General features: G+C 40.4%; 1 protein-coding gene across 1 annotated transcript; it reads left to right on the top strand.

Moving 5' to 3' along the window:
- The first annotated feature begins 16,583 nt into the window (after window positions 1-16,583).
- On the top strand, window positions 16,584-20,965 carry LOC121535321 (paired mesoderm homeobox protein 2B-like). The gene is made up of 3 exons (XM_041842272.2): window positions 16,584-18,356; window positions 19,007-19,194; window positions 19,576-20,965. Exons 1-3 carry the CDS (start codon window positions 18,116-18,118, stop codon window positions 20,005-20,007), a joined length of 861 nt encoding a protein of 286 aa, XP_041698206.1. The 5' UTR covers window positions 16,584-18,115; the 3' UTR covers window positions 20,008-20,965.
- Window positions 20,966-21,097: the final 132 nt, after the last annotated feature.

Raw genomic sequence — 21,097 nt, forward strand, 5'->3', positions numbered from 1 at the left:
AGGAGCCATCAAAGTTGGGCAGTTTTGTTATTTTTCTTTTGCGTTGTCTTTCCCTGTAAAAGTGGCCATCTTTCACCGCCTGGTCCCCACCGTTTGTTTACCCTCCCTACCTCCTCGCCAAACAGCTACTCCTTGCACACTGGAATCAAATTACTCCAAGTTTGTTTTCAGTCCCCCTTTTTTGGGGATGGTTAATGTGTTGCCTGCTATTTTGGGAATGGGCTTTAAGGGGTGTAGTTGTAAGATGTGTTGCCATATCGCCATTTGAGGCTAATGTGGGGTTTAACATATTGGCATAAGCTAATTTTATTAATATACACATAAAAGGTGCAATGTTTAGTGATATAATGTTGTTAAAGGGATCAATATTGATCATATTTCTGCCCTTGAGTTAACCCAAAATACACACATAAGCAATATTTAAAAGGGTGGCAGGTAGCCTAGGACACTGGTTTGAATACCTGTGCTGATAAGGTGAAAAATCTGTCTGTGCCCTTGAGCAAGGCTACTATGGTTGACCCTGTAAAACAACACATTTCAATGCACCTATCTGGTGTATGTGACAATAAAACAAATATTTTAAAACAAAGCAACATTTTCAGTTTTTCCATACAATTGTTTATAACATCTATACAGTACACAGCTTCAGTACACAGCTTGTTGATGAACAATAACAATAAGTCCTACAGTATCTGTCTATTTCTTTGTGATGTCATCTGCAAACCTTCAATGCAGAACTGTAAGAGGTTTTTTGTTGTTGATAGAGCCACAGTTATTCTGACATGTTTGACATCTTATATATCAAAATATAATAACCAGACCAGTTCTCAGATACCAGTTTGTCCCAAAATAGGTTGCCTAATTTTAAATGTATGTATTGGAGTCCCATAACCTTGCTATAACACAATATCAAAATACCTGCCAACCTTCACAAAAGGCTTGTTTCCTGCCCTACCATGCTGTACTTGCCACATTTCAGCTTTTCTCCAATGCATAACACAGATGAATATGTGCTGTTCACTGAGGAGAGATCATGTTGTGATGCAATTACCATCTATTGCTTCCTGTAATCGTATCAGGTCTCTTTTGAACAATAATATCATGTTGAATGTCTGGAGCTGGGTCCTTTCACTGTTTATTGTTCTCCACTCTTGTAAAAAGCAATTGAATTGAGGACTGCACTATTGGATTTTTTGCTCCGTAGAATAAACTGAAATTGTATTTTTGCTGGAAATTATCAATACATCTTGCCAAGAGAAAATAAGAAGACAAAGACATAGAATAGAATAGATCCTGAGTATTGGAAGGGAGCGTTAGATAAAAAGCTGGAAGCTAAAACAACTGGTTGGAGTCCTATTTGTAAGTCGCTCTGGATAAGAGCGTCTGCTAAATGACGTAAATGTAAATGTAATACAGTAGACGTACAGTATGTTGAAGAGATTTATTGACTTAGCAAATGTCACAAAACTTGCATGTTTTTATTTCATTATCAGTCATGTTATTGTCTGTACATTATGACATTTTAACTACAGGACTTGCTTGAAAGAGAATTCTACTCAAAATATAAGCATGAACAAAAATGCCAACACATATGTCAAAATAGTTGATATTTTAAGAGACATTCTTTCACTTTATTGTGGTTCTAGGTTTTGTTATGTTTTTGTTATACATTTTACTATATAAACTCTTAGACAAAAGGGTTCCAAAGGGGTTCTTTGGCTGACCCAATACGATAACCCTTTTGATTCCAGGTAGAACTCTCTGTGGAAAGGGTTTTATATGGAACCCAAAAGGTTTCTACCTGGAACCAAAAGGGTTCTTCAAACAAAGGGTTCTCCTATGGGGACATAGATAGCACCTTTTTTTCTAAGAGTGTAGGCTGTATGGCAGCTATGTTACCTAATGTATTTTACAGAAACTTTATGGATGTTAAAAGAGCTCAATCAATCCTCCATCAATCAAATAACCATCAGTTTGCCATCCATGTATTGGCTACTGTACATCTAGGCTGTCATAGCAGGATGCAGGAAGTTAGTCTGACATAACTCTCCTGTTAGGGAGAAGGAAGTGAAGGAAACTGGCATGCACACAACGCCCCCAATGCTCTGAACGATCTCAATGCTCCTGAAACCACATGTCAACCATCCCGGCCTTCCTGAGTCACTTTTCATAATTATTGAATTACACTCCTTGCAACCCATTAAGCAGGACATTTTATTCTTAACCACCTGCTCTTCCCTCCTCCTCCACGCCATTTTATGCCATCAATCTTTCAGCGTTACCAGACTCCTAAAAGCTTTCTGACTGGCCTATAATGGGGGACACTGTGGGGTCAGGGGGGGCTATAGGACAGGACTGTGTGCTCAGGAACTATGATGCCTCAGCATTTGGGTGGGGGGTAAGGGAAGAGGGGATAGTGGGGGTGAGAGGGGGGCAGTGGGGGTCACTCTGTCAGTCTGGACTTCTGGGGTGGTGGCTGGTGGGGAGGGGGGGGGGAGCCTGATTGGAACAGGTCATTCACTCTGTGGTTGTGTGGAACCATGATGGGGAATACAAAGTGTGTTTGTGTGCGTATGTGTGTGTGTGTGTGGTAGTGTGTGTGATAGTGTGTGTGTGTGTGTGTGTGTGTGTGTGTGTGTGTGTGTGTGTAGACCGTGGGGTTTGGTCAGCATTCTGTTATTATGACAACGTTGTCTTGTGCCCCGGGGCACTCACAGGGATGATGGGGACATTGACCCCCAGTGTCAGGCTGTGGCTGCGACAGACAGGGGGCGAGGCTGAAGGCATGATGGTGCCACTGGAGCCATAACTTCACCTCTCACACACACAGTTGAACTTCTAGGGGACGACTGAGGATCTTAATTTGACCAGTTTCTCACAGCTGGAAAATAATCCTGCAGCAACAGGAAATGTGAATTATTGTGTGGATTATAATGAACATAATTTTTTTTGTAAGGGTTAATGCATTTTTAGGTAGGGCAAATCAAGTCTGACATTTTAAGTGGAAATGACTAACTTTAGCCTTTTTAAACCTCGAATACACTACAAGTTTGCTTTTCCTGCCGGGTTTATGTGTACTGGATCAGCAGCAGCATCTTTAAATGCAGTATGATGATTCTGTGATGTATTATGTGATGTATGTTACTCTGTGGTCTGTTTTCTTGTGTATGGATTGTGTGTATTTGGTCATGTTGTCCTGTTTGTAAAACACATTTACCACTGGGGATAATAAAGACTGATTGATTAATTTATTGGTTGATTGATTGACAGTTTATCCTTATACCAATATGGAAGGTTCACAATTCCATATTAGTGAGGTGAAGGTCCCAGGAAATCCCACAATGGAAAAGCTGAAATTCACAACTTTCATTAATCTGCTTGCTATGCCCTTATATTTATCCTCACATTGAAGTGTTTTACCATTTTATTTTCAGGACAACCAGGGCTACAAGTAGAATACAAAACAACTTGACATAAACAGCTGCATTCATGAGTGCTATTAACAAATGTCAATAAAAAATAAGGTCCGCCAAGCAAAAACCTTATAAAAAATTACAGAAATGGTTTGCTCAGTGGGACATGAATATCCAAGTAGTCAGTGACAACTGTGTGGAGTTTGGAGCTTGTGACAGCAACTATATGAACTTATTACAGTATTAGAGACACTATGTTCTGGGATTTCCAATTATCTTCTATGTAGAAGAACCCGTTACCTTCTAACGACTCTTGTGAGCATCATAGAGCAAATCAGTTAAATGTGCGTGTTGTGTGAGATTATCAGCTTTTGATAGATGGGTCATAGTAGTTTGTAGTGCAAACTGTTTGGACTTTACAGAAATGTTTGTGAGAATCCGCCCTTGTCTCACAAACAAACTCTAGCTCAGCCCCCATTAATCACAAAGACTAATTGTTGGCATCAGTGGATGCAGAAGACATAGGTAGTCTGTAGCTCAAACACACAATGTTTAAATGAAGTCCAAAATGCGCAAGCATCACGGTGGGACTGTAAGACCCCATTTATACCTGGTGCTGGTGTGTGTGTGTGTGTTTGTTTGTAATCGCAAATAAACAGTGTCAGCACAGATGGAGGGCTTTGGCATTCTGTGTTAGCGCTTATCTCACAGTATGCACCTCATTACCTAATGCTCATAACCCACTGTATATTATTCATCGCTGACAGCTCACACTGCTTTGCATAACACACACATACACACAAAGACGGACGCACATACACCCATGCACACACGCACGTGCGCAAACATACACACACGCATGCAGGCACGCACACACACACAATCAACTCTCTATTGCACACTAACACTTATGCACAAATCGACAAACGCATATAAAGAATGCACATGTAGGCCTACACGTAAAACACAGTTACAATGCATACACACAAACACAGACTCATGCACATATAGCTTATCAATAGTCAAACAGACACACCATCAATACTCTCTCTCATTCGATCTCTCGTTCTCGCTCTGTTTTACACACACTTACACACATTTACACACACACACACACACACACACACACACACACACACACACACACACACACACACACACACACACACACACCAACCCCACCCCCCTACACACAACCCATATGAGAAATGAACAACCTTAATAAAACCTCAAATTTTCTTCCTCTCCTCTCTGTTTAAATCCACATCCCCCCTTTAACGTTTCCCTAATCAGATTATCCGGCTGGCTAATGGCTTTCCTTCTGCTGCTCGGAGACGCTCTGGCCAGACCTTGGAAAGGGAAGACACGCGGGGGTGTGCTACTGCAGAAGGGGCTACATCTGCAGAGAGGTGGAGGGAGGGATAGAGGGACTCGTGGAGGGAGGTGGAGTGCTACATCCAAGCAACAGCTCCACTCCAAGCCCCCTCCCCTCCTCTACTCCTCCCCCCCACTTCAGCGAAATCTATAGGGAGAGAAGGCAGAGACAGGTGCATTTCTCCACAAATCGAGTTAGCCAAGACATGCCACATCCAATTGGGCTAAATTGATGTGAGAGTTTGCGATGTCTGCCGTGGGTATTACAGCAAAGGTCAGTGTGCCGAGACAATGACATCAATCTGCCTCCACGTGGCCAGCTAGTGCTCAGGCCCCAATGATTCAGATGCATGGATGGATGCGCGTTGATCTCACAAAAATGGACACGGGGGAAGGAGAGGGCGGACAAATATGCAGGGTAATAGTGTTTATGTTTTGAGCATAGGCTTAATGGTTGGCATATTGAAGTCTTGTTACTGATCATTGGAGTATGACCGCACCTCAAACTCATAATTTTATACCATTAGGCCAAAGTAAAATGGCTGTTTTATAGCTCATCTCATGCTTTTGTTTACATTTTGCCATGAGGCTGAGATTTTTTGTTTTAGTTTTAAAGCTAATTTCCTGCTATTCTACACATTTTGCCATGAGGCTGAGCGAAAATGTTGCAGTTTTAAAGCTAATTTCCTGCAATTCTACACATTTTGCTATCATATGCTAACTGGGGGCCCCACGACCTCCAAGTATTTTATTTTGGGGGGGTTAGGGGCCCCCTGGAGGTCGAGGGCACTGGGGCACGTGCCCTGCGTGGTCGTTCGGTAATCTGGCCCTGGTGAAGCTGGTTGTTGATCATTGCTACACAGAACATTCAATGTCCTCTTGGTAAGCAACTCTGATGTAGACTTGGCCTTGTGTTTTAAGTTATTGTCCTGATGAAAGGGGAACTTGTCTTCCAGTGTCTGTTGGAAAGCAGACTGAATTAGGTTTTCCTCTAGGATTTTGCCTGTACTCTATGCCGTTTGTTTTATCAACAACAACAAAAAGACTCCCTAGTTCTTGCCGAAGACAAGCATACCCATAACATGATGCAGCCACCACCATGCTTGAAAATATGAAGAGTGGTACTCAGTGATGTGTTGTGTTGGATTTGCCCCAAACATAACACTTTGTATTCATGTCAAAAATGTCATTTCTTTGCCTCATTCTTTGCAGTATTACTTTAGCGCCTTGTTGCAAACATGATGCATGTTTTGGAATATGTTTTATTCTGTACAGGCTTTCTTCTTTTCACTCTGTCATTTAGGTTAGTGTTCTGGAGTAACTACAATGTTCTTGATCCATCCTCAGTTTTCTCCTATCACAGCCATTCAACTCTGTAAATGTTTTAAAATTACTATTGGCCTCATGGTGAAATCCCTGTATCTTTGTAGTGACTGGGTGTATTGATACACCATCCATAGCCTAATTAATAACTTCACCATGCTCAAAGGGATATTCAGTGTCTGCTTTTTTTAAAATTCTTATCTACCAATCGGTGCCCTTCTATGTATTTTTATTATTATTAACCCATCCACCACCACCCCTCTTCGGAGGACAAACATTATTATTATTTATATTTATTTTTGTACAGCTTTTCTGCTACATATACATACATTTTACGTATACATTTTGCATACACATTTTACATACATGGTACTTTTATATAAAGCAGTCACAAAACAATAATAAATTACCAAACATAAGCTATTTAATCCCACCCCTCAGCCACTCTCAGCCCATCCCACCTATCACCATAGACCACCTTCGTTTAGTTTCCATGTGCCATATATTTTTCAATTATGCTGTGATGTTTTACATACATTTTGAACCTTTCTAATCGTATAGTATCCACAGATTGTGAGCTAAAGATGAAAACCTTTCCTACGAGTATTATCATATTATTTATTGACTGACTATGGCTTTCCAAATTGCCCAACACTGCTATTTGTAAGGTTAATTTTAAGTGAATGTTGTGATTTTTTAACCATTACTGAACCTGTCACACCCTGATCTGTTTCACCTGTCTTTGTGATTGTCTCCACCCCCCTCCAGGTGTCGCCCATCTTCCCCATTATCCCCAGGGTATTTATACCTGTGTTCTCTGTTTGTCTGTTGCCAGTTCGTCTTGTCAAGCCTATCAGTGGTTTTCCCGTACTCCTGTTTTGCTCTAGTTCCTGTTTTCTAGTTTTCCCGGTTTTTACCATTCTGCCTGCCCTGAGCCTGCCTGCCGTTCTGTACCTTGTGACACCATCTTGGATTACTGACTTTTGCCTGCGCTGACCCTGGGACTGCCTGCTGTTCTGTACCTTTTGGACTCTGATCTGGAATACTGACCTCTGCCTGCCCTTGACCTGTCGTTTGCCTGCCCCCCCTGTTTTTGTAATAAACATTTGTTACTTCGAAACTGTCTGCATCTGCGTCTTCTCCTGAGCCGTGATAGAACCTGTGACCAGAAACAAACTACATAGGGGCAATACCAGAAAAAAAGATCTAGTGATTGTCTCTTCGCAGCAAAATCTACAGAGCTGAGATTGTTGTATGCCCCATATATATAGCATTCTGTTGGTGGCAAGAATTTTGTAAAATTTAAATGGAAAAACTTGAAGTGTTGAATCAAGTGTTGTTTTTTTGTACCAGTTCAAACCATGTGTCCTCAAATGAAACTGGTAAATTTTTATATTTATGCCAATTTGTATCTTTAATATATGGCAGGCAAACAAGTTCCCTAACTTATCCCTTTTCCACTTGCCTCCTCCATTTTTGTGGTAATGCTGCAATCAGTTGGTTGTAAGTTTGGATTGAGCAGACATTCCCATATATTTTCGATAGCTGCATATGTGACATAAAACCTCCATTTATATTCATAGTATCATTAATAAATATATAATTTTAAAGAATATTTTATTCTATGTGCTATGCATTTCACCAGGATTTTGTCATCACAACATTGAAGTATAAGAGGCCTCCAGTTTTTTAAATGGACTGGATCTGTATACTTACCACCTGGGTCCTGTTTTAGTAGTAATGAAATCAGACCTTCTGGTTGAGTACCTGAAAGTCTACAATTTTTATAGGAGTAGTTAAAACATGCTAATAATGGATCTTTGAGTACATCAAAAAAGTTCTGATATACCTCTACTAGTGCCCTTCTTTGAGAGGCATTGGAAAACCTCCCTGGTCTTTGTGGTTGAATATGTGCTTGAAATTCACTACTCGACTGAGGGACCTTACAGATAATTGTATGTGTGGGGTACAGAGATGAGGTAGTCATTCAAAAATCATGTTAACCACTATTATTGCACACAGAGTGAGTCCATGGAACTTATTATGTGATTTGTTAAGCAAATGTTTACGCCTGAACTTATTTAGGCTTGCCATGACTAAGGGTTTGAACAGTTACTGACTCAAGACATTACAGCTTTTCATTTTTAATGTATTTATTTAAAAAATCTAAAAACTAAATTCCACTTTGACATTATGGGATATTGTGTGTAGATTAGTTACACCAAATTGAATTAATTTTAAATTCAGGCTGTAACACAACAAAATGTGGATAAAGTCAAAGGGGTTGAATACTTTCTGAAGGCTTAGTGTTTATCTTTTCAAACCAAACTCCAACACACTGGCGATGACGTTTGCGCCATGTTTTTGGCCCCGAGACCCTTGCAGGGTTTGTCCCGCCAGTGTACAAGAGTTTTTCACAAAAAACAATCTGTGTACTCCTCCAAGCACCTTGACTAAAATTTGGTATGCAAATATTTTCATTCATTCTATAATTTTCTACTTCAAAGCAGGACAGGGTGAAACTTGAATCCAAACCAACATTATTTCCTACACATGGTATCAGCAGTAAATAAATAGCCTATCAATTTCTCATATTATATATAGTGGTGGTTTGGGGAGTTTTTTAGCATCTGACCTCAGAAAAACTAATATGAACTTGCTGCAGGATTCTGTTTCATCATACTGTTAGCTCTGCCCAGGGTCTGTAAATAGAGAATTCAGGCTATCGCTTTCATCCCACCTTTATTCAGAAAACAATTTTATTTTATTGTATTAGCTTTATTGCTACTCTTAGGATTTGCTCTGTCTTCTGAGTGATACTTTATATCACCACTGGGCTATTGGTTTTCATTCTATGGGTTGGTTCAATATGGACTTAGACCAAGCGCTAGCCAAGCCAACGTACAGTAGCTGAAGTAAAATAAAAGCTGTTCATATGAGCTCCTACACAGGTCATAACGTGGGAGGTCATTGCATCAATGGAAAAATGCATGAGAGAAAGTATTTGAAAACAACATAATACAAAAAACATGATTAGAGCTATAATAGATCTTCTGTAATTTCTATAATTGCAAAACCAGTTGGATCACTATTCTGCTTATTCAACACATTATCTTGGTGTATAGGACAATGTGAGTACCTCACAGCAGAAGCTGTTTCTGGAGAGCCCCTGTGTATTCTGGTTTTGGTTCCATAATGGTTTCAAGACAATATTCCAAAATCCTTGTCTAATTATTCTCTGAAGTGGACTCTGTGGGACCAAAAGATGGATGGGTACATGTATATATGAACATCACCAGATACAGTGGGGGAAAAAGTATTTAGTCAGCCACCAATTGTGCAAGTTCTCCCACTTAAAAAGATGAGAGAGGCCTGTAATTTTCATCATAGGTACACGTCAACTATGACAGACAAATTGTGATTTTTTTTCTCCAGAAAATCACATTGTAGGATTTTTAATTTATTTATTTGCAAATGATGGTGGAAAATAAGTATTTGGTCACCTACAAACAAGCAAGATTTCTGGCTCTCACAGACCTGTAACTTCTTCTTTAAGAGGCTCCTCTGTCCTCCACTCGTTACCTGTATTAATGGCACCTGTTTGAACTTGTTATCAGTATAAAAGACACCTGTCCACAACCTCAAACAGTCACACTCCAAACTCCACTATGGCCAAGACCAAAGAGCTGTCAAAGGACACCAGAAACAAAATTGTAGACCTGCACCAGGCTGGGAAGACTGAGTCTGCAATAGGTAAGCAGCTTGGTTTGAAGAAATCAACTGTGGGAGCAATTATTAGGAAATGGAAGACATACACTGATAATCTCCCTTGATCTGGGGCTCCACGCAAGATCTCACCCCGTGGGGTCAAAATGATCACAAGAATGGTGGGCAAAAATCCCAGAACCACACGGGGGGACCTAGTGAATGACCTGCAGAGAGCTGGGACCAAAGTAACAAAGCATACCATCAGTAACACACTACGCCGCCAGGGACTCAAATCCTGCAGTGCCAGACGTGTCCCCCTGCTTAAGCCAGTACATGTCCAGGCCCGTCTGAAGTTTGCTAGAGTGCATTTGGATGATCCAGAAGAGGATTGGGAGAATGTCATATGGTCAGATGAAACCAAAATAGAACTTTTTGGTAAAAACTCAACTTGTCGTGTTTGGAGGACAAAGAATGCTGACTTGCAGCCAAAGAACACCATACCTACTGTGAAGCATGGGGGTGGAAACATCATGCTTTGGGGCTGTTTTTCTGCAAAGGGACCAGGACGACTGATCCGTGTAAAGGAAAGAATGAATGGGGCCATGTATCGTGAGATTTTGAGTGAAAACCTCCTTCCATCAGCAAGGGCATTGAAGATGAAACGTGGCTGGGTCTTTCAGCATGACAATGATCCCAAACACACCGCCCGGGCAACGAAGGAGTGGCTTCGTAAGAAGCATTTCAAGGTCCTGGAGTGGCCTAGCCAGTGTCCAGATCTCAACCCCATAGAAAATCTTTGGAGGGAGTTGAAAGTCCGTGTTGCCCAGCGACTGCCCCAAAACATCACTGCTCTAGAGGAGATCTGCATGGAGGGATGGGCCAAAATACCAGCAACAGTGTGTGAAAACCTTGTGAAGACTTACAGAAAACGTTTGACCTGTGTCATTGCCAACAAAGGGTATTTAACAAAGTATTGAGAAACTTTTGTTATTGACCAAATACTTATTTTCCACCATAATTTGCAAATAAATTCATAAAAAATCCTACAATGTGATTTTCTGGAGAAAAAAAATCTCATTTTGTCTGTGATAGTTGATGTGTACCTATGATGAAAATTACAGGCCTCTCTCATCTTTTTAAGTGGGAGAACTTGCACAATTGGTGGCTGACTAAATACTTTTTTTCCCCACTGTATAAGATAACCTCTGTTAACTTTAACTATGTTCTTTGGAAATGTTCCGCAATTAACCAGGGTGAGTTGACCCAGTACTCAGCCTTGTGGAATCCCAAGCCTGATATTTGCCTGAGAATTAATTTACTCTCATTTTCCAGTGAGAGATGCATAAACGTAGTCTCTGATACGTCAATTCATCATCAGATAGCTTGGGGATTCTGGGTGTGTTCTGATCAAATTTGCACCCTAAGATGATGAGAGGCATGTTGGTTTCGCTTCAGAAAACTGCACATCCAGCAATTTGTCACACACGTCACACTATCTCATGGGAGGCTGGGAGAGGGAAGTACAGGAGCATTTTCTGCTTCGAGAGAGGGGCCTTCTGGGAACAGGAAGTGAATCAGAGGTTCAGACGGGCAGACTGCATCCGATTGCTCCCATCTGGCTATTTTTTTAGGATTACATCCAATCTAATTAGCTTTGATTGATCAACAGGCACTATGATTGGCTAGTGGCTGTGGGTATTGAAGGCCTTTTCAATCAAAACCGATTATAACTGGGTTAAGGCTACTTTTTTTTTTTAAACAACAGTGAGAAAAATGTGTATATTAATATGCAGTAGAGTTTCTTTTAGGGTCACACTATATTGTTTTGTTGAGTATCAACCTGAACCTGCAGTGCAAGAAAAATGATGTTTTGGACTTATCTTGGAAACCCAGTTTGTGGTTTTGATTGAGTGATGCCTTAGTTGAGGTTCTGAGTTCCATAGAATGTAGTTATGGGTTAAATGAAGTGGATACAAACCCACAAGAAGATTACAGTATTTTGGGTGATAGGTTACCCAGTCAAGCCCCTTTGTGAAAATAGATGCCTTCTGCAGGCTGAAACCATAGATTCAACAATTTAGCAATCTGCAAGTTAATTACCAATATAAATTAAAGCAATTTGTGGAATGTGGAATACAAGACAAATTTGTGTAATATATTATTGTAATTAATGCACAACATTTGTCCCTATAGCAACATCCCACAAATATATGCACATTACATATGGTACAAGCTCCAACATGTGAATACATTTCATTTTTATTAAAGAATTATGTTGCCTGGATATTATAGTCTGACTAATTAATTATATTAACACATTCCACTTTTGGGGTTATTTTGAATTATTCATGATAATTCATTCATAACTGGCCAGTGTAATAATTAGCCTAAAGGGATTACTCATACAAAATATTCTGTAATGCAGAATTTACAAGTGAAGCCATCAAATATGAAAAGGGGTCTACTGCATACGGCGAAATAAAATTGGTAAGCTTTTGTGATGCATGGCAGGTGTTTACACGTGTGCATCTTTGGAATAGTTATAACGGCAAAGCAATAAACATTACAATGCGCCGGGATACAATAATCAATATAATTTCACAATGACCTTGACGTTTTATGATGGATTGAGAGGTCTACTGTAATTGCCGCTCCCCATGACGCCGCACCAGTCAGCGCGACACCCGCTCTCTCATAGGCCCATTTTTGTTTTTAACATTAAAAAGCGCTCCATCATTCTCGATGCGCTGCCCTGTCGCCTGCCGCCCTAGCCGGCCATTAATCGCTTAATTCCAGTAAACCTACGTGTACACAATGGCCCGCTGTCTCTGGCTAATGCATGTGTGATTAAGCTTTTAGCCCTACCACACGGCGATATTAGCCAGCAGGTCTTTGCCTTGTATTGAGCCCAAATGCCTTCAGGGGGCCGGGGGAGGAACGCGCGGGGATTCGGGGGGCTAGTTAATGACACTGACCCTCACTTCCCCAACAGCCATTCAATTCAACAATAATAACGCTCCAAGCAGCTGATTTATATAACTGGAGCTAATAATTGTCAATTGCTAATGTGGGGGGAATAATGCCAGTATATGCTAAATAAAATATGCCCTCTCTTTCGCCCGCCACTGGCCTGACACATGACGACCCCGCCCGGCTACTTAGGGGATAAATAAACAGACAGCTAGTAAGGCTTTGACAGCTTGAGTTGAAGTAGTCCCCAAAAGGACATTTTGGGCTTAGGCCTACATGTTAAAAACTTAGGCCTAACACAGCCTAGGCCTACGCTTATGTGTAAAATGCGTGAAATTAGGCAAACAAAACAATTGTAGGCTATCGGCCTAGTATAAAATACATTACATTTGTTTGTATAAAATAAATAAAACAAACAAAAGGCCTAAATACAAAAATTTATCTTGTCATAAAACTGTGGACTATATTTTATTGTTCCCTGGTTTTATCTCATGGAGTAGGCATGCAGTCATATCCGCCAAACTCCGATAAATTAACAAGCAAACAATGTCTCGAGGAGGGGAGGATTCACTTACTAAGTTTATTTAAAGAGAGGGAAATCGCATGAAAGCCATTGACCAATGTTAAACAGCACGAGATGAAATGATGACAAGGGACTCTGATAAGAATTTAATTCCATCTCATTTTGGATGATTTTATTAACCAAATTCTTGAACACTGGCAAGAGATTTAATGATCACATCTTTTCAAAATCTTATTTCAGGCCGGTCGATGGAATGCCTCTCCGTTAATGTCGACTTAGAGGTTAGAGTAATTTAGTAATTGATTCCTAGCCTATAGCTCTCGCTCCTGCCAGGTCCGCTTTTGAGGGCAAAGTAGGCTATTTGCTAATCTTATCCTGTGGAATAAGATTTTTATGCAAATCCAGTCGCTGGACTCTGTCACTTGGGAGGCCCTCAAAAGGCTTCAAATGCAGAGGAGTAACCCGGAGAGGGCAGACAGACCACAAGCCTTCGACCCACGAAGGTGGCCGGCGAAGTTTGGAAGACATGGATAACCTCATACAGAATTTTAGATGTTATATCTTGCAATTGCATCATATCAACTTGCTTTCATCAACACAGGAACGAAGATGGCTGATTTCTAATGCTCAACCTAATCATAATCACTATTATCATCATCACCACCCACCATTATCGTCATCAACATATCCTCATTTTGACCATATTGTCATCATCACAATGCATGCATCATGATGTTGAGGCAGAAGCAGGCTTATACGAAGTAGGCCTCCCACAACTAATTGAAATAGTTATCAAAGACCGGCGTTTTCGACAACAAAGTGCCCATCGAGTTCTTGTATTCAGGACAGCACACCACACTTTTTTTTTTGTGTGTGAAACTTTTCGACCAGACACACTCTTCTAATTGAATTTACCACTTCCCCAGATGTCACCTTCCATCTGTGCGAGTGGAAACGTGATGCGCCCGGTGACGCGCCACATAGCCTATGCTTTTTCGCATGAAAATCATAAAATCACATTCTTACTTCAACATCTTCATAGTCACTTGACTTGTATAAAAGCTTTATTTTGACATTGAAAAGTATGCCGGTCCAAATGCTGCGGATATGGATGTAGGAAATAAAGGGAAGAAATGTGTCTACCTCTAATAAGGAAATATTATGTGCCAAATTATTTTCCAAATCGCTATAGAATTGCTGTCGAAAAACAGTGACATATTAAATATGCCCATAATTCCTTTATTATACGAGATTAGTGATTGCTACATTTTGCACTTGAAAAATAACAGAAGTCTCAAAGGGCACTTCATTGCACAGTGGTAAAATAGCAAACAATTCTGAGCCCATAGCCTATTCGTTTATTTGATGTTAGGTGCTGTGCGTTTTCTTTTCCCTTAGCACTTGAGTATAGGCCTTAATAATCACAATATCAAATTGAGTTATCAGACGAAATTGTCAGGAGAACAAGCCGAATGAATATTTTATGTTGAGCTTCATCATCAACATTGCCTTTGGCTTGTGATTCGACCCCACCCCAAACACTTACGCCCTTTTTAATAACCGTTTTGATAGCGGTAAGTTTTCGTCAGCCCGAGTGAGACATTATGTTCAATGTGACAGAGGTTCCTCCCATCTCAGTATCTTTATCCTCCTCTGTATTTTCCCTTTTTGTGAGTGTGATACATCCAATCCATCCACAGACAATGTCATTTTGTTCCTCTTTCTTGTCCCCCTGTCGACCCGCATTCCTGTATCGCTGAGCAACGACAGAGCGCACTAAAAGCAGAGGAGTTCCTTGTCCGCCTTTTAAATGTCTCGGGCTATTGTGTGGCACTTGCCAATGAAAATGTAGGGTCTCGCACGCATTGCATTTGTTCTGATTTATTTAAGTGATAGTATGGTTGCTGACATTTATGCGTCGTTGGATCACAAATTAACTGCAGGTTCACTTTTATGAAATAGCCATTATGTTACTGTAAATCACGGATTCCATGCACTTGTGATATTTATTTTGAGATAATGCTTAATTTAAAGTGGGAGGTCATGTATTGACTTGTTAATGTCATAATGCCGAACGTGTAATGCGTAATTGTATTTCAAGGCTCAACTCACAGTCTGAATCAAATCTTATTTTATTTAGTTTATTTTGAAAACGTGTGTGTATGGGTGGTGTGCCTGTGCGCGTGTCTTACAAATGCGAGTGAGGACGGCCTTAACATTCTCAAATCAAAATATCAAAGGTTTTAACTCTGACATTTTATTCCGCCCAACAGATTTGGAAACCAGTTGATAGAATAAAGGGAGATGTTGAAAATATAAAGGAGGGCGTTTCAATGGCTGGTGGACTATGGTGGACTATAGACGGTCGCATAAAGATCCATTTGAATGAGAGAAACGGATGGCAAAAGCTATAATTATATTTGCCTCGGCAAAATATCAGAAAGGACTTCTCGGTTCTTTGTCTGTTATTAGATTAATTCATAGAGATGGCTTCTTTTGCGGTGCCAGACGCGTGGAGGGAGGACGGTGAACCAGTTGGTCTTTGGTTTCAATAATCAAATTAACCATTTGGTAGGCTTACAACTTTTAGTCACAACTCGCGTGTAGAAAGAAAAATAGAAAGAAAGAGAAAGCATTTACATAAAAGGGACTGGGTTGTGTCAAGAAAGAATTAACTTTTTATTGTCGTTCATCACTGAATTTGCAACGCGTAAAGAAAAGCGGGAAAGACGTTGAAACGCGTCAGCAATTGTGGGGGAAAAACAATCGATCGCATAGGACTTTATTAGCATAACATCTTCAATGTTATACCCGTTTTTTTGTTCAATGCACCTTGCATCTCCTATTTTGAACTTCAGAAAAAAAATGCATTATCTACTTTATTTTCTAGAGACACCAACAAAGGGTCAAACGGTAATTATTTGACTTTTTGTTGCTAAGCCTTTCTGACACCTTTCTCAGTTTATTTCAAAGAATGAAAGATCTATTTTGGCCGAAGCCTTCGTTTCATTTTCATGGTGAAAAAATGTCAATAAATACTTTGAATGATAACCCTCAAATTGACATTAATCTTATAGGGGCTCTTTTGAGTTACCTATCCCTACAGATGTGTGCAGTGTGCACATCCCTGGTTTTATGGCTGGAGACTTGGAAATAACTTGTCAATATATTTTTCAGAGTATTATGGCGAACATTCGTTTTCAATTGATGCAGAAAAATATAATTGTGCCTAGACATATGTACACTTTAATTTTGATACACTTCCGTTGGGTAATGTTGCAGTGGAATAAAAATAAACATTACGCAACGAATGAAATGTTGCTACACAGCATATTTATTTAGAAAGGCAAGAATGCGTTTGGAGAAATAGTCTGTAGACAAAACAGAAACGACGACATGCAGGCTATGGGCACGAACATGATCAAATGAAAGCACAATAGGCCACCTTACAAAAAGGCTCAACTTATTACCAAAACCAAATTAGCCTAATATTGTGTGCCTAAAAGGTCCGATGGCTTGCTCACAACTTAGTTACTTTAATTAGAAAGATGTTTTTGGCCAAATTAAGGGAATAATGAATGCAATAAAACGAATTACAAACTCATTTGAATCATAAAAAATACCCCCCGAAGTTTATTGACATACGCGGCCCACATGTAGTGTAATTTAGAAGATAAAACCTATTCTGTGGCTTTACCTTATGTAATTTAAATAATATAGGCCTATCATAATTGTTATATAGGAATAGCCTATATCCATCCAGTATTTCCTATAGGAATAGACTATATCCAATTATGTGCATTTTTTAAATGTAACATTGCCGGCCTGGCCTACCATTTTGTTTTCATTTAGGCTACTTTCGTTTCGTTTGGTGAGACAACAACAGTCAGACAACAACAACGGTGGTAGGGCAAAATAACACCAAAATACCAATAATAGTAAGAAAAGTAATAATAATTATAATAATAATATAATTATATAAAACTAAAAACAACAATCCACCCTTGTGTAAGAATGTTACATCGTGTGTAATTTAACAACAATACCGATCTCATACGCTCCTGAGATCTACCTTTGTTGTAAAATTACGCATGATGTAACAGCCTTACAAGGTATAGCATTCAGGCATCAGCACTTCAAGCCAAGAAAGAGTGCAAAACAGTGGGATCAGAAGGCAAGAAGAGAGAAGGGGAATACTTTCTGAAATTCTGTCCAAGGTATACGGTCGGTTAAAAGGCTTAAAAGCTTGGGGAAAATTGGATCAGGGAGAATCGTCACCCAACTTTCATTATTTCCAAGTGGTGTGATTGAATTAAAGGGCAAGATGGTGGTTAGAAAGGAGAGAGGTGGATGGCGCGCTGGGAGAGGGGGGGGGTCGGCGCGTAATGGCGTGGTATTAAATTCTAATTAGAGATGCAGGGGATCAATGATAGGGAGGTTGGACAGCGCGGTCCCCCAGTGCCAGCCCAATAGACTGATGAGTTATTGTCATGTAAAAAAGCGCTAGCAATAAGACCAAACGCTTTGCTATTGTCCAAGCGGAAAGAGCCAAGTTTATTATGAGGACTATATGCTCTAGAGACCTGAGGCTAGGCGGCTCTTAGGGGGCTTTTCATAAAACAGGGCGAAGCTCCTATAAAGGAGGCCAGTTTTGGAGCAGGCGCCGAGCAGTGCACATCTACCCACAGTCTAGCCTCTTTCCAAAACAGTCAAATCCAAGCAATTCATCTCTCCCCAACATATCTCGCGTTGTTATCATTTTTCCTGGGAAGTGCTGCTTTCTTTATCCACGGAGCCTTTTCAAATGTATAAAATGGAGTATTCTTACTTAAATTCCTCTGCCTACGAGTCATGTATGGCCGGGATGGACACGTCAAGCTTGGCATCAGCCTATGCGGACTTCAGCTCGTGCAGTCAAGCCAGTGGGTTTCAGTACAATCCGATCAGGACCACGTTTGGGGCTACCTCCGGCTGCCCGTCGCTCACGCCGGGGTCTTGCAGTCTGGGGACCCTGCGGGACCACCAAAGCAGCCCGTACGCTGCAGGTAAGCAACCGCCAACTTTGTTCACAACTCCACGCTCTCTACCCGGGTATATAGGACGTCTTGATTGCATTTGAAAATGGAAATGTGTTTAGTATTTACCAAACGAAATTTGCTTACACAAATGAAATAATTTATCACGTTAGAAGCGATTGCAGGCAATCGGTAATTCAGTTACGGAGTTACACTATACCAGTCACACCCAAACCGCCAACAAAATTACCTTAAGCTGCCAAAATGATAGGCATAATTTATTTACTTTGCGATGAGACATAAAGCGTCGAAAATAATTAGATAACCAAAGACTAAAGCTCATTATTGACAAGGAATTGGAGTTACAATAGCAACTACCGGGACGAATGGCAACATTATGACACGTTTCCAAACTTGAACCCCAATATCAAAGCAAGAATTAGTTTACCATTACAATTAACCACATTACAGTTCATCACTGGTCTCAATTTAGCACTAATCCACAAGAAATCTAACAGATTATAGAATATAATAACAATAACCCGATTTTCAACAGAATCATTCTAATTCGGATTGATTTTAATCTGACAACATTGCAATTATATATGATCATATCTTTCTATTACTCTACAGCTATTGCCATTGCAAATACATTTAATGTTGACATTTAATTCCCACAGTTCCTTACAAACTCTTTACGGATCATGGTGGACTGAACGAGAAGAGAAAGCAGAGGCGCATTCGGACCACTTTTACCAGCGCGCAGCTCAAGGAGCTCGAGAGGGTTTTTGCTGAGACCCACTACCCAGATATCTACACACGAGAGGAGCTGGCGCTCAAAATCGATTTGACTGAAGCCAGAGTGCAGGTAGGCTATGCTGTCCGGCGCTATCCTCACCTCATCCAAGTGCACCATATTTTCCGAACTCGAGTCATTTCGCACAAGGCTCCCTACTATTATTTGGGGGTTTAAAATTTTTCATTTGGTTTATTACGACTTTTGCCAAAATCAGGTCCATACAGAACTCATCGGGCTGTTGTATATTATTTGTGAATAATTACACATATGAGGGTTGTTTTCCGACTGTCAATATGCGGATACAGTATCATGTTGCATCATCCAATATTGACAGCATGACAATGGTTTCAGTCATTTACACATACAGTAGGTCTATTTGATTTAATGACAATTTGAAAAACGCACACTATCAGTTGTCTAAATCTTTTGGATCTGTTTTTCCTTTTAAAGGTGTGGTTCCAAAACCGACGCGCCAAATTCCGCAAGCAAGAGCGCGCGGCCGCTGCTGCAGCTGCAGCTGCCAAGAATGGCTCCGGGAAGAAGTCGGACTCTAGGGACGAGGACAGTAAAGAGGCCAAATCTACCGATCCTGACAGCACCGGAGGACCGGGGCCCAACCCCGTCCCAACGTCCAACTGCAGCGGGCCCAGCCCAACCATTGGCCAGGTCAACGTTTCCAGCGGAAACGGACAAGTGGACCAAGGGAAGACGTCAGTGTCTCCCGGCATGTGTGGAAACACACCGAGTCAAGGCTGGGCTTCTGCCCCGGGCACCATCAGCTCTATCCCGGACTCATTGGGTGGACCGTTCGCCAGCGTACTGTCCTCTTTGCAAAGACAGAACGTAGCCAAAGCTACATTAGTAAAGACGAGCATGTTCTAATACAGCGGAGACCCATTGACAAAATCAACAAGAGAAACATGGTTTACTGACTCCGGTGACTGAGGAGTGTTGAGTCGTGGAAGGAGGGATGTTACAAGACAGACAGAAGGACACTGATAGGCCTATCATAACCGCAGTTGTAAAAATACGGTTATCGTCTAGTATCGTGGTCATTCTGCACTTATAACTGTCTGGTTCAAGTAACCACAAACAGCTGCGCATTCATACGCAGTCCCATCATAGGACCAGATGTCAAAATATATTGGACACTGTAGGCTACAACTGCTTCTTTTTTTTAAGTTGCCAACATTCTTATTTGACTGAAGGTGTTTGATATATCGAACATCTCTACTTATTATCGAATGAGACATCGACTATTTTGTCAATTTCCTGATGCAACTTGCTAAGTGTAAGTAGCCTATACGTCACTGTTTCAGGGCTCATGAAGAATATCGTTTCGTTCAATTGTTGATATCAAATGAACACGCATTATTTCCAAAAAAAAAGGCACAAAGTACTGCTGACAGGAATAAGTAGGCCTAATTGTTTTGTGTGTCTTTCTAAGGCTGTGTTTTTGTGGCTCAAATTGTATAGTGTTAATATGTATTATTGTATCCTATAGTTGACCATAGGCCATACTCCCCTTGTAGAATCACAGTCTTTTTTGACGTTTTACAAAGTTACAACTGGCGAATTTATTTTGCGTAAAAAAGGGAATGGATGGAAACATTGTATTTATTTCATTTTTATTTGCATGTCGTCTTTTCTGTCCGATTTTATAATAATTTTCCCCATTTTGTGAGCATAATGTAACATGTTTTGTCCAGGATTTGAAAGCTATTTATATGTAGGTAATGAATGCTTATATTTAAGAAGGAAATATTTCTACATGTTCACATAGTTTTCCAGGTGTACCATTGAAATGGTTGTTGGTGATAAAAATAATAATCAAATTTGCTTTGTCATGTTTTTTTCTTTGTACATCTTTAGACAAAATGTAAGCAAACAGGTTAGGCTACTATTCTGCATGCAACATTTAAAAAAATGTTAATACTAATTTATGTGCGAGTTTGGTTATCTTCTGATTCAC

The sequence above is a fragment of the Coregonus clupeaformis genome, chromosome 2 (assembly GCF_020615455.1).
Source record: "Coregonus clupeaformis isolate EN_2021a chromosome 2, ASM2061545v1, whole genome shotgun sequence".
In the NCBI taxonomy this organism is placed as follows: Eukaryota; Metazoa; Chordata; class Actinopteri; order Salmoniformes; family Salmonidae; genus Coregonus; species Coregonus clupeaformis.